General features: G+C 39.4%; 1 protein-coding gene across 2 annotated transcripts in view; it reads right to left on the bottom strand.

The window, feature by feature from the left end:
* LOC109406843 (lachesin) overlaps nt 1-18,913 on the bottom strand; it is a 291,521-nt gene that overhangs the window by 56,846 nt on the left and 215,762 nt on the right. For both annotated transcript variants that reach the window (XM_062855605.1, XM_062855604.1), the window contains exons 4-6: nt 11,401-11,528; nt 11,118-11,325; nt 10,535-10,705 (exon numbers count right to left, since the gene is read on the bottom strand). In XM_062855605.1, coding sequence (XP_062711589.1) covers nt 10,535-10,705; nt 11,118-11,325; nt 11,401-11,528 — 507 coding nt within the window. The remainder of the gene's footprint in view (nt 1-10,534; nt 10,706-11,117; nt 11,326-11,400; nt 11,529-18,913) is intronic.

The raw sequence follows: 18,913 nt of genomic DNA, 5'->3' as shown, positions 1-18,913 counted from the left end.
TTAAAATTTGAAGTTGCACAAAGTGGTCAAAAAATGTAGCATAGTAGAAAAGAAAAAAATCTCACAGATAAAATATTTGATTTCCAAACACAATAAAAATTGCTGTATCGATAATAAAAGATATTTCTCGATTGGTAAAAGTAATTTTTACTGGAATATTTGATCAAGAACCACCATTACGGGCCTTCTCAAAACAAAAATTTTTGTTTCAAATTTCTCAACAACACCAGTAGCAACAAACGTTAAGCAAACGAATGTCTTAATTACTGTTTACTGCATTCGTTTTGTGGTATGACAAGCTTTGCCATCTGAAGGATCGAATGAGCTGAAAAAATAAGTTTGTTTAGATTAAATGCGTTCAGGAAAGCTAAGAAACTGTGTGGTAGTTCTTATGTTCCGTAGAAAACCTTAAAAAATGAGAAACTTGACCTCCGAAAAAATGTTGTGGAAATGCCTTTATCGATTTTTCCCAAATTTTGATCAAGGCATTCCTTAGACAACTTGTTGAGAAAGCGAATGTGATAAAAATTTAGATAATTTTTGGTATTTAGTGATAAAAAATGTTGAAATCATTAAAAAACACCTTTGTGCAAATGCAAATTTGAAAAATTAAGTTAATTGTTAGAGAATTCGACTGTTCTTTAAAATATAAAGACAATTGAAAGGAAATATAAAAATATGGAGTACAATATGCTATACTCTGAAAGAAGTTGGTAAAAATCATTAAAACAGTTCATTTAATTTAATAAACAAAGTGTATTTATAATTTCTGAAACAGTCTATATTTAAAGAAAAATGTGAAATTTACATGCTATGTTTTACCCAAAAACTTGCTCAAAATTGATAGATCTACAACTTTTACAAAGATTTTATATAGCTATTCTTGCAAATAAGAAAGTTTGGTTTCCAATTTCTTAGAAAGTATGGACCACCCTAATTTTCATATACATTGGAAAGAGAGCCTTATTATTAGGAACAACTCTGTAGAAGTCCATATTTGTCTAAAAAATCATTTGAAGGCGCTGAATGCATCTTTCCTCGTAAATCTGGTTCGTGGACCACTGTGCATTCGAAGCGTCGCTAAGACTTCCTAGAAACCCCATAAGACTTTCTGAAACGCTCCTGAAACATCCTAAGATCCCATGTAACGCACTTGAGATCACCTGGCAGCCCCTGAAACTCCCTAAAACTACCTGAGTCCCTTTGGGATATCCCTGGAAGTCCCTGAAATTCTTTTCCGTCTCTGAGGCCCCTTGGAATCCCCTAAGACCCTTTGAAGCACTTCTGAAACCTCAAGACACCTCGTGAACCTGAGACTTCTTGACATGCCCCTGAGATCTCCTGAGCCATTTTTGAAATGCCTGTACCTCTGAAACCCTCTGAAACCTCTTAAAACTACCTGAGACGACCCTGAGACTCCCTTAAACACCGCTGAGTTTTCATGTGACCTCCTGAATCGCACCTGAGATTCTCTGTAAATCTCCGGAAGTTCCCTGGAACCCCTGATCTGATCTCAAGATAGACTAATCCAAAGCCGAACTAATCTGACAATATCTTGTTTTTTTTTATTATTTCATTCATCGTTAAGTTTAAAGCGCCCTTCGGAAATTTTGAAGTTTCTGTTAGATTGTTGAAATTTCAAAAATTTGACTGAACAAAGTTTTGATAAATTGGGTAACACATCTCATAAAGACTACCAACATTTTAATATATTCTTTTTTTTCATTTTTTCGACAAAATCCGCATAGCTAAAGTTAGCACAATTTTGTTTTTTTTGGTGAAAGCATTTACCAGAGACTAGTAAATTTACTTTACTCGAATAATGCAAGAAAAGGTTGACTATGTGTTATTGTTTGAAATTAATTTATGTTTTCCAGAAGCTAGACAGCCTGGGCAGCATTTCTAATCTAATCCAACACTTAACAAGTTTCTCATCCATCTTCAAAGCTCCAATCAAACAGTAGCAGCTTTGAAGAGGGTTACTTTCAGTTACCACTATTCACAGCAGTCCTCCTCTGAATAATTAAATCGCTTTCAATTTCCCGGCGCTTTCTGCCGCATTTAATCGGATTTTGATTCCGACGATTACCGCAAAACAATGCCCAGCCAAATGATCGCACGCACGTGCCTGCTGCTCTGCCCCTACCTACATGTAGCGTCTATCGTAACACAACCGTTTGTGTGGATTTAGGCTGGAATTAAGCCCGGCCTATAATCACCTTCTTAGTGTAGCAGTGAAAATGAACGATTATTTACTGGGCCCGGAGATGATTTTCCCACCCTTAAGGATATTCGTAGCAGCATCTTGACGTTAAGAACTGTCTGTTAGGGTGGCATTGGGTGATGTTCGAATTATGACACTCGAAAGCAAACTATTATTATTATTGTAGCTTTATTATCAAGATTTTCAGCCCTGTTCTTTTCTTGAATTCGACAATGTGTTAGGCATAAAAATACTGTAGATATCAAGGAATAGATGAAATGGTACGATTAGTGTTTTAATATGGAGCTCTGGATATTTTTAACTTATGCTTGTTATGTTACCACGTGTCCATTGTGGTAGAGCTTACTTTTCAGCTTATTGCGCTGAGAATCGGACGTCTGAATGTCTGGATTCCTATGTATGTTTCAAAAAATTCAGTTTCAACTGAATCTATGACCCACTCTAATGTACGTCGGTTGCCAGAAAAGGCTCAACCTTACTCAGCCGTGGTCAAAAGTCACACGCAGACAGATCCGGAAAGCAGCCTCATGATGAACTGGCATTCATTAATCAATCGCTTCTGTTCAGATCTCTCACTCTACTAGCTGATGGCAGACAACGATTACAGTCCCGCCACGCCATGTCTCCACCCACACCACACCCCCATTACAGAGCGCGTGGCGAAACAAAACCTAGAGAGGAAATGATGGGAAAAAGCCTGGAAGTTGATGTTTTGCGAACCACAATGAAAAGAAATGGTCCTCAAGTGTCCGGATCCGAATTTCTGGAGCCGAAAATCGTTCAACTGGACTTCGAATGGTGGCTGCGCCTGGTGGCATCATCATCAAAGGCCGCCCTCTTCTTCAGCCAACGAACGTCGGCTTTTGTTTATTCATGTTCAATCATCTCAAGCGGAGCGTGGCAAACGTAATAACGAAAGAACTCCACCGCTCGTACTTGTTCCATCGCACCGTCTTGCTTGGCACTGCCAAGTTGGCAGACGATAGAAACCGGGTGGTTTGAATTCAGAGAGTAATGATTCGAATCGAATTGGCATGGTGATGGGCCTGTCGGATGCGGGAGATAACAGAACCTGAAGGCGAATTCAATCATCCGACACCCGGATAAATGCTCGATATTCAAGCAGCCGAGGAACGTTTTGCTTCTGCATTTGGTTTTGTCCGTGGAGAATTTACTTTGTTCCACTTAAGGTTGAGGTGAAATTTCAGAGAATTCAAATTTAGAACTATGTATAGTAATTTATATGTTAAAAATGTAAATTGTTTTATTCCAAATTAACCCGTCAACGCCCATGGTGTCTCACAATTCAAATCTTAAAATTAATTTGTTATCAAAGGTCAAGTTCCAATAAAATAAGCATGATTTGACGAAAAAAATGGAAGTCTTTGATGTATTTCAAAAAAAAAATCGTCATTGTAGGTCCTCAATATCTGATAATTTTCTCGAGTTCTATTTCAGCACAACTTCTACGCTATCGTTATATTCCGATCCATATAGATACAATACAGCTCTAAACAAGTGAGAGAGATGATAACCACTCAAAAAGAGTATAAAAAGGATTTATAAATTGGGGCAGAAATATATCCCGATAAATGCCTGAAAGTATGTAATGCAAGGTGCTTGTAATTTCATGAAGTTTCGACTGCAGTGTTCAACATTTCTCAATTTTTTTTTAACAAATCCAATAAAGAATGCCCACTATGTAGCATAACCATTAACCAAACATCATAATACTGAAGAAGTTGAATTTCATAAAGATAATGATTTTTAATAAAGTAATTGAGTTTTTCCTTTAGTACCCCACAAACTCTCTTTACGTACTCACCATACGTTAACTATTCAGAAACTTTGCATATTTTTAAAAGAAAATCGTGTTAAGTACTGGAAGTACTTAACAGTAGTTAATTTGTATCCTTTGACAGATACGTATTTCGACCTCAACTAAAAGTAAGGTCGTCTTCAGTGTCTCGTACTTACAGGTATTCCACTAACACGCCCAGGTTTATCATCATTCCATGTTTTGATATAAAATTTCAACCAGATATAATCTACACGACTTCTCCACTTATGTTTGTTCTACTCCATGTTTTTTTTTATTCGTGAACAATATGTGGGTTTTATGTTGTTATTCCGGACACTATCAAAGTTACATCTTGAAAATGTGTCTTTCGGCTACATGAAAAATGATAAACCACAACACACACCACAACCACACCACAACACTTTGAAAGTACACTAAAATGAATATGTGAAGTAACTCCAGCAGATTTTCTAAAGCAATTCTGGCAGAAATCCCTGAAGTTATTCCTGAAGGTTTTTCGTAAAGAATACCTGATGGAATCCTTAGAGAGATCATGACAAGAATGTCGGCCAGAAGCTGAGCAGGTATTCCTGGAAGAACCATAGAAGATGTATCTATGATGTAGGATTGCCTGGAAAAAACCTTGGCAGAAATCTGCAATTTTTTCGTATTTTCTGTCGGGAGAAATCCCTTAAGGAATCACAGCAGTAATCCTGGAAGGAATCTTTGAAGGAATTCCAGCACAAATCTCTGAAGGAATGCAGAAAAGAATGACTAAAAGAATCCTTTCAGGATTTTCCAAAGCAACCCCTGCAAAAATCCCTAAAGAGAACTCCGGAGCAATCCGTACAGCAATCTCGGAAGCAATATCTGAAGGAATCCCGGGAATAAACCTGGAAAGATTCTCGAATGGAATGCCTGAAGAAATCCTGGAAAGAATTCCTGAAGGTATCTCGAAAAAAAACTCAACTCATCTAATCTCATCTCAATTCTTCACCCTACTCTCTAGTCTCCACCTTACTGTTTTCTTTGCCTTCTATTCCAACCATCCATAACCATCTGTCCTACCCTGTATCCTATCCTCTACCATATCCACTGCCCTATCCTTTATCGTACTCCCTAGTCTATATTGTGCTTTATCGCACTGTCTACCCTACTCTCTACCCTAAATTTTATTTTTTCTCATAAAGCCCGATCGATAGATACCCATATTGCATGGTATCATAGCTCAAACTCTCATTCCGTGGCCGCCATCTTGGATATGGTCCGCCATCTTGGATTTTGAAATAGAGTCAAATATCGATTTTTGACTTCTACTCATGAAGCCCGATCGCAAGGTATCATAGCTCAAATTATCATTCCATGGCCGCCATTTTGGATATGGTCCGCCATCTTGGATTTCAAAATGGCGTCGGATATTCATTTTGAGTTTCACTTATGAAACCCGATACCCATTTCAGTCAAAACTAAATTTTGAAGAAACTTTATAAATTCCTCGTAAACAAAGGCGTTTTCCAAAATTTTCCAATTTGTCACCTATTTCAGTGAAAACCCAAATTTTATATAAAATGTGCCAAAGTGAACTGTCACTTCGGTCAATGCTTTATCAAAAGATCAAAGCTTTTACATATTTGTAATTGTACAATTTCCGGTAATAACAAATCTTTATAATAATCTTTCGTAAGAGAGATGCCGAATGAAAGAATGAGATAAATAGTTAGTAATTCCTCCTGGAATCTCGTGGAGATTCACCCTGGAATCTCGTGGAGATTCCACCTGGAATCTCGTGGAGATTCGCCCTGGCATCTTGTGGAGATTTCTCCTGGAATCTCGGGGAGTTTCCCCCTTGCATCTCCTGGAAATTTCCCCTTAAAATCTCGTGGAGATTCCCCCTGGAATCTCGTGGAAATTCCCCCTGAAATCTCGTGGAAATTCCCCCTGGAATCTCGTGGAGATTCCTCCTGGAATCTCGAGGAGATTCCCCCTGAAATCTCGAGGAGATTCCCCCTCGAATCTTGTGGAGATTCCCCCTGGAATCTTGTGGAGATTCCCCCTGGAATCTCGTGGAAATTCCCCCTGGAATCTCATGGAGATTCCCCCTAGAATCTCGTGGAGATTCCCCCTGGAATCTCGTGGAGATTTCCCCTGGAATCTCATGGAGATTCCTCCTGGAATCTCGTGGAAATTCCCCCTGGAATCTCGAGGAGATTCCCCCTCGAATCTTGTGGAGATTCCCCCTGGAATCTTGTGGAGATTCCCCCTGGAATCTCGTGGAAATTCCCCCTGGAATCTCATGGAGATTCCCCCTAGAATCTCGTGGAGATTCCCCCTGGAATCTCGTGGAGATTTCCCCTGGAATCTCATGGAGATTCCTCCTAGAATCTCGTGGAAATTCCCCCTGGAATCTCGTGGAGATTTCCCCTGGAATCTCGAGGAGATTCCCCCTGAAATCTCGTGGAGATTCCCCCTGGAATCTTGTGGAGATTTCCCCTGGAATCTTGTGGAGATTCCCCCTGGAATCTTGTGGAGATTCCCCCTGGAATCTCGTGGAAATTCCCCCTGGAATCTCGAGCAGATTCCCCCTGGAATCTCGAGCAGATTCCCCCTGAAATCTCGAGGAGATTCCCCCTGGAATCTTGTGGAGATTTCCCCTGGAATCTCGTGGAAATTCCCCTGAAATCTTGTGGAGATTCGCCCTGGAATCTTGTGGAGATTCCCCCTGGAATCTCATGAAGATTCCTCCTGGAATCTCGCTGAGATTCCCCCTGGAATCTCGTGGAAATTCTTCCTGGAATCTCGTGGAAATTCCCCTTGGAATCTCGTGGAGATCCCCCTGGAATCTCGTGGAGATTCCCCCTGGAATCTCGTGGAGATTCCCCCTGAAATCTTGTGGAGATTCGCCCTGGAATCTTGTGGAGATTCCCCCTGGAATCTCATGAAGAATCCTCCTGGAATCTCGCTGAGATTCCTCCTGGAATCTCGTGGAAATTCTTCCTGGAATCTCGTGGAAATTCCCCCTGGAATCTCGTGGAGATCCCCCTGGAATCTCGTGGAGATTCCCCCAGGAATCTCGTGGAGATTCCCCCAGAAATCTCGTGGAGATTCCCCCAGGAATCTCGTGGAGATTCCCCCTGGAATCTCGTGAATATTTCCACTGGAATCTCGTGAAGATTCCCCCTAGAATCTCGTGGAAATTCCCCCTGGAATCTCGTGGAGATTCCCCCTAGAATCTCGTGGAGATCCCTCCAGGAATCTCGTGGAGATTCCACCTGGAATCTCGTGGAGATTCCCCCTGGAATCTCGTGAAGATTCTCCCTGGAATCTCGTGGAGATTCCCCCTAGAATCTCGTGGAGATTCCTCCAGGAATCTCGTGGAGATCCCTCCAGGAATCTCGTGGAGATTCCCCCTGGAATCTCGTGGAGATTGCCCCTGGAATCTCGTGGAGATTCCCCCTAGAATCTCGTGGAGATTCCCCCTGGAATCTCGTGGAGATTTCCCCTGGAATCTCATGGAGATTCCTCCTGGAATCTCGTGGAGATTCCTCCTGGAATCTCGAGGAGATTCCCCCTGAAATCTCTAGGAGATTCCCCCTCGAATCTTGTGGAGATTCCCCCTGGAATCTTGTGGAGATTCCCCCTGGAATCTCGTGGAAATTCCCCCTGGAATCTCGTGGAAATTCCCCCTGGAATCTCATGGAGATTCCCCCTGGAATCTCGTGGAGATTCCCCCTGGAATCTCGTGGAAATTCCCCCTGGAATCTCGTGGAGATTTCCCCTGGAATCTCGAGGAGATTCCCCCTGAAATCTCGTGGAGATTCCCCCTGGAATCTTGTGGAGATTTCCCCTGGAATCTTGTGGAGATTCCCCCTGGAATCTCGTGGAAATTCCCCCTGGAATCTCGAGCAGATTCCCCCTGGAATCTCGAGCAGATTCCCCCTGAAATCTCGAGGAGATTCCCCCTGGAATCTTGTGAAGATTTCCCCTGGAATCTCGTGGAAATTCCCCTGAAATCTTGTGGAGATTCGCCCTGGAATCTTGTGGAGATTCCCCCTGGAATCTCATGAAGATTCCTCCTGGAATCTCGCTGAGATTCCCCCTGGAATCTCGTGGAAATTCTTCCTGGAATCTCGTGGAAATTCCCCCTGGAATCTCGTGGAGATCCCCCTGGAATCTCGTGGAGATTCCCCCTGGAATCTCGTGGAGATTCCCCCTGAAATCTCGAGGAGATTCCCCCTCGAATCTTGTGGAGATTCCCCCTGGAATCTTGTGGAGATTCCCCCTGGAATCTTGTGGAGATTCCCCCTGGAATCTCGTGGAAATTCCCCCTGGAATCTCATGGAGATTCCCCCTGGAATCTCGTGGAGATTCCCCCTGGAATCTCGTGGAGATTTCCCCTGGAATCTCATGGAGATTCCTCCTGGAATCTCGTGGAAATTCCCCCTGGAATCTCGTGGAAATTCCCCCTGGAATCTCGAGCAGATTCCCCCTGGAATCTCGAGCAGATTCCCCCTGAAATCTCGAGGAGATTCCCCCTGGAATCTTGTGGAGATTTCCCCTGGAATCTCGTGGAAATTCCCCTGAAATCTTGTGGAGATTCAACCTGGAAAATCTTGTGGAGATTCCCCCTGGAATCTCATGAAGATTCCTCCTGGATTCTCGCTGAGATTCCCCCTGGAATCTCGTGGAAATTCTTCCTGGAATCTCGTGGAAATTCCCCCTGGAATCTCGTGGAGATCCCCCTGGAATCTCGTGGAGATTCCCCCTGGAATCTCGTGGAGATTCCCCCTGAAATCTTGTGGAGATTCGCCCTGGAATCTTGTGGAGATTCCCCCTGGAATCTCATGAAGATTCCTCCTGGAATCTCGCTGAGATTCCTCCTGGAATCTCGTGGAAATTCTTCCTGGAATCTCGTGGAGATTCCCCCAGAAATCTCGTGGAGATTCCCCCAGGAATCTCGTGGAGATTCCCCCAGGAATCTCGTGGAGATTCCCCCTGGAATCTCGTGAATATTTCCACTGGAATCTCGTGAAGATTCCCCCTAGAATCTCGTGGAAATTCCCCCTGGAATCTCGTGGAGATTCCCCCTAGAATCTCGTGGAGATTCCTCCAGGAATCTCGTGGAGATCCCTCCAGGAATCTCGTGGAGATTCCACCTGGAATCTCGTGGAGATTCCCCCTGGAATCTCGTGAAGATTCTCCCTGGAATCTCGTGGAGATTCCCCCTAGAAACTCGTGGAGATTCCCCCTGGAATCTCGTGGAGATTCCCCCTGGAATCTCGTGGAGATTCCCCCTGGAATCTCATGGAGATTTCCCCTGAAGTCTCGTAAAGATTTTCCCTGGAATCTCGTGGAGATTTACCCTGAATCTCGTGGAGATTTTCCCTGGAATCTCTTGAAAATCTCCATAGAATATTGTGGTGATTCCCTCTCGTGTTGATTCCCTGGAATCTCGAGATATAGAGTCATATTGAAATGTACAACTAATCTAGATCAGTAAATCTGGACCAAGTACGAAGACGAAAGAGTGTAGTTCCAACCAAGGTCCCAACCAACGCTAAGGCGCTAAGTAGACTCAAATTTGCCCATCTCAGAGCCCCCCTCCTCCTCGTAGACTTTTGCCCATATAAAATTTCCGATTTTTTTTTATGGACCGTAGACTTTTGACAGACCACCCCCGTCCCCCTCCTAAGAGTCTGCATAGACTTGATCAAGTTCACTTGATCGTAGCTAGGGATATTCAAGATGGTTACGAATAGTTTGTATTACCTCTTCATTACGGCTTATTAGCATGTAACCCCTTTTGCAGTCGACTTGAATTTGGCATGCAAATATAAAAATATGAGATTAATATTGTACAAAATAAAAGTAGACATGTTGGTTCGAAGATCCCTGAAAGAAAAATGAAAATCGGTTCACAGGCGGCTGATTCTGATCACGGTATTCCGCGTAAAGTTTTTATTTTTATCACGGTATCACGGTTTTTTTACACCACCAACTTACGGACAATGAAGATGTATAAAGTGAACAAATTGACAGAGAACTCGAACTTTTTTGAAGCTTCTGTGAGTCTTTGAAGCAACTGATTCAAATGCTCGCGGAACCATGACCTGAAACATTCAGCTTTAATTTCAATACAAAATGTTACCGAAACAAGAGTAATTCAATTGCAATATTCAACTGTTATTAATTGACTTTGTTCTCTGAATTTTGACTGTACGTGAACCTTATATACTTCATTAACCTCGATATCCTACGCGGTAACACAATAGGGCTTTAATTTACCAACCTCAGCCACAAACTGCACGCCAATGGGTCATTAATTTTGCTAAATTAATTTCTGACCTAGTCCATACGCGGCGCGAGTTTCCAATTTCACCTGTTATCCATTCCCGACATTCCTGGCATCCACTAGATACACTACACTGGCCGACACGGAAAACCACAACTATGATAATCTAATCACCTGTGAATTGCACAGATAGCATCTAGCTAGCTAAATAGGTACATACCTCGTCGCAGTTCGGTCCCGTTGCGTTGCTGATAGAGCGGACTGCCATCGTCACGCCGCCAGGTCACCTTCGGCGTCGGATGCCCCGTGGCTTTGCAGAAGAATGTCACGTTGCCTCCCTCGCGGACCGTCATATCCGACGAGGACTGCTCGTCCGAAATATCCGGCGGCACTGATTGGTGGTGGGAAAAAGGGAATGAGAGGAGAAATTGTCATATATGTTGAGAACATTCTCGTGGTAATTCATGAATGAATTTGTGAAATTGACGTTCTTTTGTAATGAATGACATATTCACTGTCATTTGAATGACTTTTGAGTGGTGCCACGTTATCTAAGTAACCCATGGAAACAAGTTCATTTTCTGTAAACACGGCGTTTACCATGAAAATTATGTAATACTGAAACATCAAACGAATGAACTTGTACAGATGTTTACAGATTCGAGGTGTGCCCAGTTCTCATCGTTATCATGAAAATGAGTACACTACCAGTGGTCATATCATCGCTCATATGATGAACCAGTAAACCTCTACACAACCCCAATGAACGAATGAACCCGTGAAATTTACACAAAGACACTCACGCTGTACGTCGACGCAGCCCACTTGCTTCTGCAGTGGCGTCGCGTTAATTTGGCACATGTAGCAGCCACGGTCCGATTCCCGGACGTTTCGGATCTTCAGCCGCCACACGTTGGACTCCTCCTGGGTCACGCTGTAGCGTGAATTGTGTGTCACAACCCGACCCTGCAGGGCCAGCACGGTCTGATCGGAAGCACGCATCCATCCAACCTGGTACAGAAAAAGATACAGAAAAGATAGGGAAAAGTGAGTCAATTCAGTCGATGAATTTCGGATGGCACTTACCTTATAGGCACCTAAATTTTGTACAACACAGCTTAACGTAGCTTCTCTACCGATAGGAACTGTCACATTTTCTATGGGGCTGGCAAAGCTCGGTTTTGGCTCCTGCTCGTTCCGGGAGTCTGTGTTTCCTGCAAGAAGCGAAGGAAAGATAGAAATCGGTTAAGTAGGTCATGAATAATTTCAAACTACAGCTGGCAAAGCCTACTGTTGTGGGTGGCATAATCTCAACCCCTCTGGAAAAAGAAAAACCAAGACAAGTCGCAAATTTCCCCAAGCTAATCACACTTTCGCCTCCCATAAGGAATCCCCATATTTCAAACGACGACGACGATGACTTGAACCGAACGAACAATGTCTACCAACGCCGCCCACTTCTTCATTTATTCAGTGAGAACCCATTAGAGCCCCCGAACCGCAGCCCATCCATGGAAAACAAATCACTCCAGCAACGCCAGCGCCGGCGAACTCATTGGAGTCCATATGCAAAGTGCGGGCGTTGGAGTGAAAAAGCGGAATCGGTAAAATATGGCGTAACAAAGTCAACTGGATGAGAACCGGCCGCCGTTGGTGCCGGGTGCTCACCCGGCATTTCGACTCCCAAAACAAATAACGACTAATCCGGAATGATATATTCCTCGGGTTCTCCGGGTCCGGACGGACCGCTTCTTGGAACGAGGGTGTACGATATGATTTCTGATCCGAATTTGGGACGTTTGCTAATGCTAAACGTCTCTGGAAAATAGTCATTCAAATATTCGTTTTCGACAACATTTCATCGTACGACTGGAGGTACTCGGCGAGAATGAAAACGTAAAGGTTTGAGAATTAGGGGATTAACTCAACAGCGATAAAAGTAAGTATTGTACAAAGTTCATAAGTGAGCATTGAAACTTATTTTCATTTATCATTTCTAGTCACATAAGAAGAATTCCATCATATTTTGGGCTAACAAAACTCAAGCATATATTTTTAAGTTGCATACTCTATTAATATTTTTAATTGTTAAACTTTTTTTTCCTTTCTTGTACACCAAAGTGCACTGAAAGGCTAAACGTTCACTCAACAAACGAATTTTCGATAGAAGGCTCGGAGGATAGTCACACATACCAATCAACTCAGTTCGACGAATTGAGATTATGTCTGTATGTGTGTATGTATGTTTGTCTGTGCGCAAAATATGTTCACTCACTTTACGGCCCTTGCCATTGGCAGATTTTACGGATTTTAGCTCGATTCGAACTCGAATTTTACCGCATTGTTTTTTTTTATGAAAAATGGTCCGGATAGGTCAAGACGTTCCGGAGTTATGAACGTTTCAGTGATCCGAGCCAGCACCGATAGAACTGGCCGTATATAAAACTGAACCAAACCCCATCATGCGACACATCAAACTACGCCGATTTTTGTACCCTTTTGCATAGTTAACGATTTTTGTGCGGAAATCAACACTGGAGACCAGAAATTCCACGATATCAAACCAAAATTCAAGATGGCGATATAATATTCAAGATGGCGGCTCAAAATTCAAGAAGCCGGCCGTTTAATGGAGTGTTAGGCCATGTTTTAGGCCCAAAACATGCCATATGGGTGTAATATTAGGTTTCCGGAAGATGTTTGGAGTGCAAAAATAAACACCAGAATGCCCAATATGGCGGTCTACAATCCAAGATGGTGCCTCTAAATTCAAGATGGCAGCTTTTTAATTGAGCTTTCGGCTCTGAAACCACGCAACATGGGTCTAGTTGGTATGGGGAAGATGTCTGGAGTCCAAAAATAACGACCAGAATTTCCAAGACGGTGGGCTTAAATCCAAAATGGCGGCTCAAAATTCAAGAGAACGGTTTTTTCAAGAGTTTAAGGTTTAAACATCAAAATCCAAACAAACGATATGGTTTCTGGCGTCATGAAATATTTTTTTGTTAAACGTTCATCAACATTTCACATAGTTTTGTTCATATATAGGAGTTCAAAGACACGTGAAAGGCGCCATCACCGCTAGGTGAATTAATTAGGTTTTTTAAATTTGTTTCCAGTAATCAGAAGATTCTTTTTTTCAATGTGAGTCGAAGGTTCATTCTACAATAATCATAAAATTGTATTTGAGGAACATACAGGTAGGTTGAAAATCTCAACAGTTTTCAAAAAATAGAATTATCGATAGGTACAGTGGTCTTTCGACTTTATTACTAGTCGTAATTTTCACTTCTCACTTAATTCTCGCGAAATTCTATCACGGTTGTTGTTTGGTTTTTATAATGCTTTCTAAGGTTTGCGGAATTGACTTGAAGTAGCACAGAACATAATAAAGAAGTGGAACTACTTATAAGAGGTTTATATAGTCTGGAGTATTTGACCCTGACTTAAGAAAAGTAAGAATAGGTTTTCTAATAGAGATAATGCCAGGAGATTTCAAAACTCGAAAACCCAGAGCAAATATAAAACAATAGGAAGATTCACTTAACAGCGTAAACCGCTGATCTAAAATTATATCAGAATTTTCGAAATTTCAGAGGAATTCAAGAGAAATTTTGAGAATTTTCGCAATTTTATGAAACATTTCAATAATCAGACAATCATAACTTACGCAATTATTCAATCTGATTAGTGAATCTCCTAAATGTTATTAGGGCACTGCATACGTCGATTTGTTAAAATTGTTTAAATTACAGCATATTTATAAATAAACATAATTTTATTTTAGTTTCAAAGGTCACGTGCATTTTCCCATTTCCGAAGTAATGCAGATGATAAATTTCAGATTTCCGCCAGAAAAAATTGATCAACATTTGTTTGCAACAATTATCACAAATTTGATAATGACATTTAGTTTTCTTGTATCTTTTTATATCATAGCAAGGAAGCAATGTAGTTATTCAATGTTTACTGAAATACTGAAAAATGAGAATATGTAACAATTCAAAAAAAATCAGTTGATCGGTTTTTAATCACAAATTTCCATCTATTTTTTTTCTTTTCACGGTATTTTGTTTTGTTTTCTGACCGTGAAAAAAAATATAAAAAATACTCTATTGGTAAGTTTTCAGAAAATTTAAGGAAATTGTTGAGAAATTTCATCTATTTTTTTTTGTGTTTGGAACGTAGAACGCCACTGCGACTATTGAGTTGATCTATTGTGGCCCCACACTCTTTTTTTTGCTGTCCTGAAAAAAAAAGACACAATCAGAAGTAACTATCCCAACCCGAGCAGAAGAAAATATCAACAGCATAATGAAATATGTTATTTTGTCATAATTACTGTATAATGAATCCAGTAATTTTTATGTTATTAACATATATTATTTTGTTATAAACTTGTCAGTGTCATAAGCGGCCAAATAACAAAAATCATAACAAAAAATGTTCCTTTAAGACCAATTTAATAACTTGTTTTCTTAGATTCAATAACAACTTATTAACAATGAATCTGAATTTGAAAACTTGTTATTGTTGTGTTATAATTCATCACATATTTGTACATTTTTAATAGTAGAATAATAACAAAACTTGGTCTACAACAAAGTATATTATTGAAGTGTTATTTAGCGGATGAGTCTCAATATCTTAATCATAACATAATAAGATTGCCCAACAAAACATGTTATAAATAAGTAATACTTTGATAAGCTAATAATAACAAATTTTGATATAAAATCAGACTATGTGATTCTGTTATTATGAAATTGATATTCTCTTCTGCTCGGGAACAGTTATTGTCGTGTGTACCAATCAGGTAGGTACCTCATTTCGTGTGAAACTTGATATCTGCTTGGGAAGTGAAGCTCAAATTTCCAGAGGGCCCAATGGGCCCTTATCCAAAAATCTGCAGGGCTTGTGATGAAGCACCATACGCTTGCAAAATACAGGTTTCAGTCTCTAATTTACAAAATCGACAATTATCTTTTTACTATTTACTAATTATTCTTAAACAGGCAGTGTTTGAAAGGGCAGTGGCCTATAATAATTAGTTAAATATAAGAACTTAAACCATGTTTATTCAGATTTATTAGCCTTCATATGTTAATGGGATCCCGTGCAAATTTGTGTATTTTATTTTTCTCATTTTGTATTTTTCCCATATTTTTTTTCTCTTTATTTTTTTTTTTAATTTTCGTCGCAACTTTTGTCGAAAAACTTTCCCAGTGTTTCTGAAAAATTTAAAAATTGGAAAACTTCACAGTTAACATAAGAAAATAACATAAAATTACAACAGAAATTGGAATAATTGTGGTAGTTTTCAAGAAAATATGAGCTTAGATTTGATAAATTTCCTAAATTTTCGTTTCAATTATTAGATATTAAAAAGAAAATGATTAAATTAAATAGAATTTCGCTATAATATCTAAGAATTTCATTGAAAGTTTCCTAAATCTTTTTTGCTTTATTGTGTTAGAACTGTATTACAAATTTTCTATGCTTGTTCATGTGCATCAAAGTTACCGTCTGGTTTAAGCTCCATAAGGGAGAATTTTATTGCCATGGCAAACCAAGGGTCAACTAAATCGCTTAGGTCTAATTTCGGGCAGAAAGATTCATTGTTCTGTACGATAAATACACCTCAACGTTTGCATTTTTCTTAAAAGGAAATAGAATCCAAAATTGACCAATGCCGCCACTTTGTGGATTTAAATTTTGTAAAATTGTTTTTTTTTCCAATTTTTTATAAATTAGGTCAAAAATATTAAAAAAAAGTTCAAATTTATTGTGTGTTTTTTTTTTTGAAGCACTAAATGTTTCAAGAATTTTCCTATCAACATTGGTATGTTTAAAGCAGGAAACGTATAACGTACTCATTTAAATAAAAAACTTTAAATATGCTCTAATCTTTCAAACATTTTTATTTAATTTTTGTGTAATTTCATAAAATATTTTTGTCGATTTTAAATATGGTATTACTGGAAAACTCAAACTTCTGAAGTGAATGTGTGATAAGTGTTTTTTTTTTATTTTCATTTAAATTTAAAAATCAATTTCGCTTAAAGTTTTGCTACATTTTCCGTTGGTGGTTTTTTTTTTACATCAGCCGTAGACTTTTTGATATTTTTGTAACCTTTTTCTAGTTACATTTGTGTTTAAAATTTTTATTTCTATGTCAGGTACACCGGGTTAAGTTGAAACGGGTGGGGCAAGATGAAACAGCGAGTTAACATGATGTTTTTTTAGTGATGATAAACAGTTTGATCGCCATAACGCATAGTTTTTTGAACCAAACAATCTTTTAACGAAGAATAAATTACCAAATTGTTTTGAAAACAGTTTCAAAACTTCGTGTTTCAACTTGTCCCGGTGTACCTTACATATAAACATATTTTCTTTTATTTTGTTAAAATTTACTTGGCAACTTTCCAATAACTTTGTAAAATTTTCAAACACGTTCAACATTGGAAACCTTCCAAAAATCTTACAAAAAATCTGGCAAAATATGTATTGTGAAAATCACAAAATCTTTTCAAAATGCAAATATTTGTTTAAAAATTGTTGTACAATTTCAACGAAATGTTTCCTTGCTATTTTTACTACAATCTGTTTAAAAATCTAGTTTAAATTTTGTCCAGCACTTTTTTGTAAGGCATTTTCAGATCTTATTTTCATTTTTTTTTTGTTTGAGTTCGATAATCTATACTAGAGGCGTATCATAATCCTAGAGGAACTGGAAATGACTCCCGTCCTGGTCGGAGAAAACTTTTCGTCCAACGAATAATTTCCCATAGGGCCCGTGCGGTGAAGGTCTCTCCCTTTGTACACGGCCATGTGTGTGGTGCCCAATGTCAATTCTTTCCATTTTTAAATGCTTCCAAATATGCGTCATAAGTACTTTTTTTTTATTTTTGAAAATGTTATACAATCATAAACTTTCTAGAGGTAACTTCCACCGGGACACCAGGAGCTGGTTGTGGACTACCAGTAGTCTCTAATGTGATCTGAGGCTATGCAACGCGATGAGCGGTTATCGAAAAAGCACCGATTTGATGTGTGGCATGCATGGGTTTGGTTCACTTTCATACTTGGCCACGTTCGGCGGGTCACCCGGAACCGGTTCAAATATGGTCTGCGAATATTTTCTTGCTTACAGTTCAGGTTTGATGTGTCGCATGCATGTGTTTGTTGTATTTTAAAATTTCAGGGCCGTTTACAAGGACATTGTGGCTTTTATTTGATGCTCATTAATCTCAAGAGAATCCAAATCGGTTGACAGACGGCTGAGATATTCAATATGATACTCTTGGTCAAAAATCTCAAAAAGTTTAGTGTACAACTCCTAAGTACTCTTCGAAAGATATCTCGGTAACGAATTGTCCAATCATAAAAAAAATTAATAGGGTTTTAGTAGGATGTTGTAGCTTTGATCTGGAGCTAAGAGAATCCAAATCGGATATCAGACGGCTAAGAAACGTGCGTGACTTTTTTTGTAACATACGCACACACACATACAGACATTTGTTAAGTTCGTCGAGCTGAGTTGATTGTGAAATTATGAATATGATAAACTGTGTTTTGTTTTTAGCATTTTTAACAAGTGGATTTTTTTTGTTTTGAGTTTTTTGACAAGTGGATCTATTTTGTTGTCAGTCAATTTTAAACCATTTGATTTTTGGGATACGTACAGTAACTATCATTAGCATAGCATGAATACTTGCACAAATCTTGGATGGAGTTGCAAAGTTGTATATTTCTATTGACATTGCTGATGTCGCTACTATCTACAATGTCATAGATTCACTCAGCTCCACACACCTGGCCAAGTCCTTGCAAGCATTTATAAATCCCTTCATCAACTTAGAAAGAGCCCAGAACTGAAGCATCTTCCAATAGATGAAAGGATGTTGAAAATAGCGAATTTTCAACTTATATGCAGTTATAAAGTTAATATACTGAAGTAGAATTATTTATGAAAAAATAATATTGGAAAGATCTCACCAATTTTTGTGGGGTTTTTGTGGTTCAATGCCGATCATCTAATTGCCTTGATTAATGTTCTTCTCTGTAAAGAACAACACAATACTCAGCAAAGAACAACACAATACCTGGGATACGTACAGTAACTATCATTGTGCAAAAAATCAAGTCAATTGGTGTGAAATTGACTGAGTTATAGTAGTGAGGGCCGATTTCTTAACCTCGGCTTAACCGGTAAGCCAGGCTTACCCATATAGTTAAACCTGGTTTAACGCTTAAGCCAGAGTGAAGAAATCGCCCCTAAGTGTTCATAATGGATCGTCCTGCTCAATGGTTCAAGACCGTGAGTTGCAAAATTTTAAAATGTTACAAAAGTAATCCCGACATTTTAGTTTAAATCAACTTGAAATTTTATGTTTTTGTGTAAACAGATTTCTTAGTTCGTCAAAATAATACAGCATTTTTGTGGAAAAGATCCTACACATAATTTTAAAAGAAATTTCGTGATTATTGTTTTGCGCATATCAAATCTAAACGATATCCAAATTTTTCAACACTACAATAGCGCAAGGCATTAACCAGAAATCAGTCTAGCTCTTTGGAGCTGGAGGGATCAATA

Source organism: Aedes albopictus, chromosome 3 (genome assembly GCF_035046485.1).
Source record: "Aedes albopictus strain Foshan chromosome 3, AalbF5, whole genome shotgun sequence".
NCBI lineage: Eukaryota > Metazoa > Arthropoda > Insecta > Diptera > Culicidae > Aedes > Aedes albopictus.
Note: the sequence above shows the minus strand (reverse complement) of the source record. Positions and strands in the feature narration are given on the sequence as shown.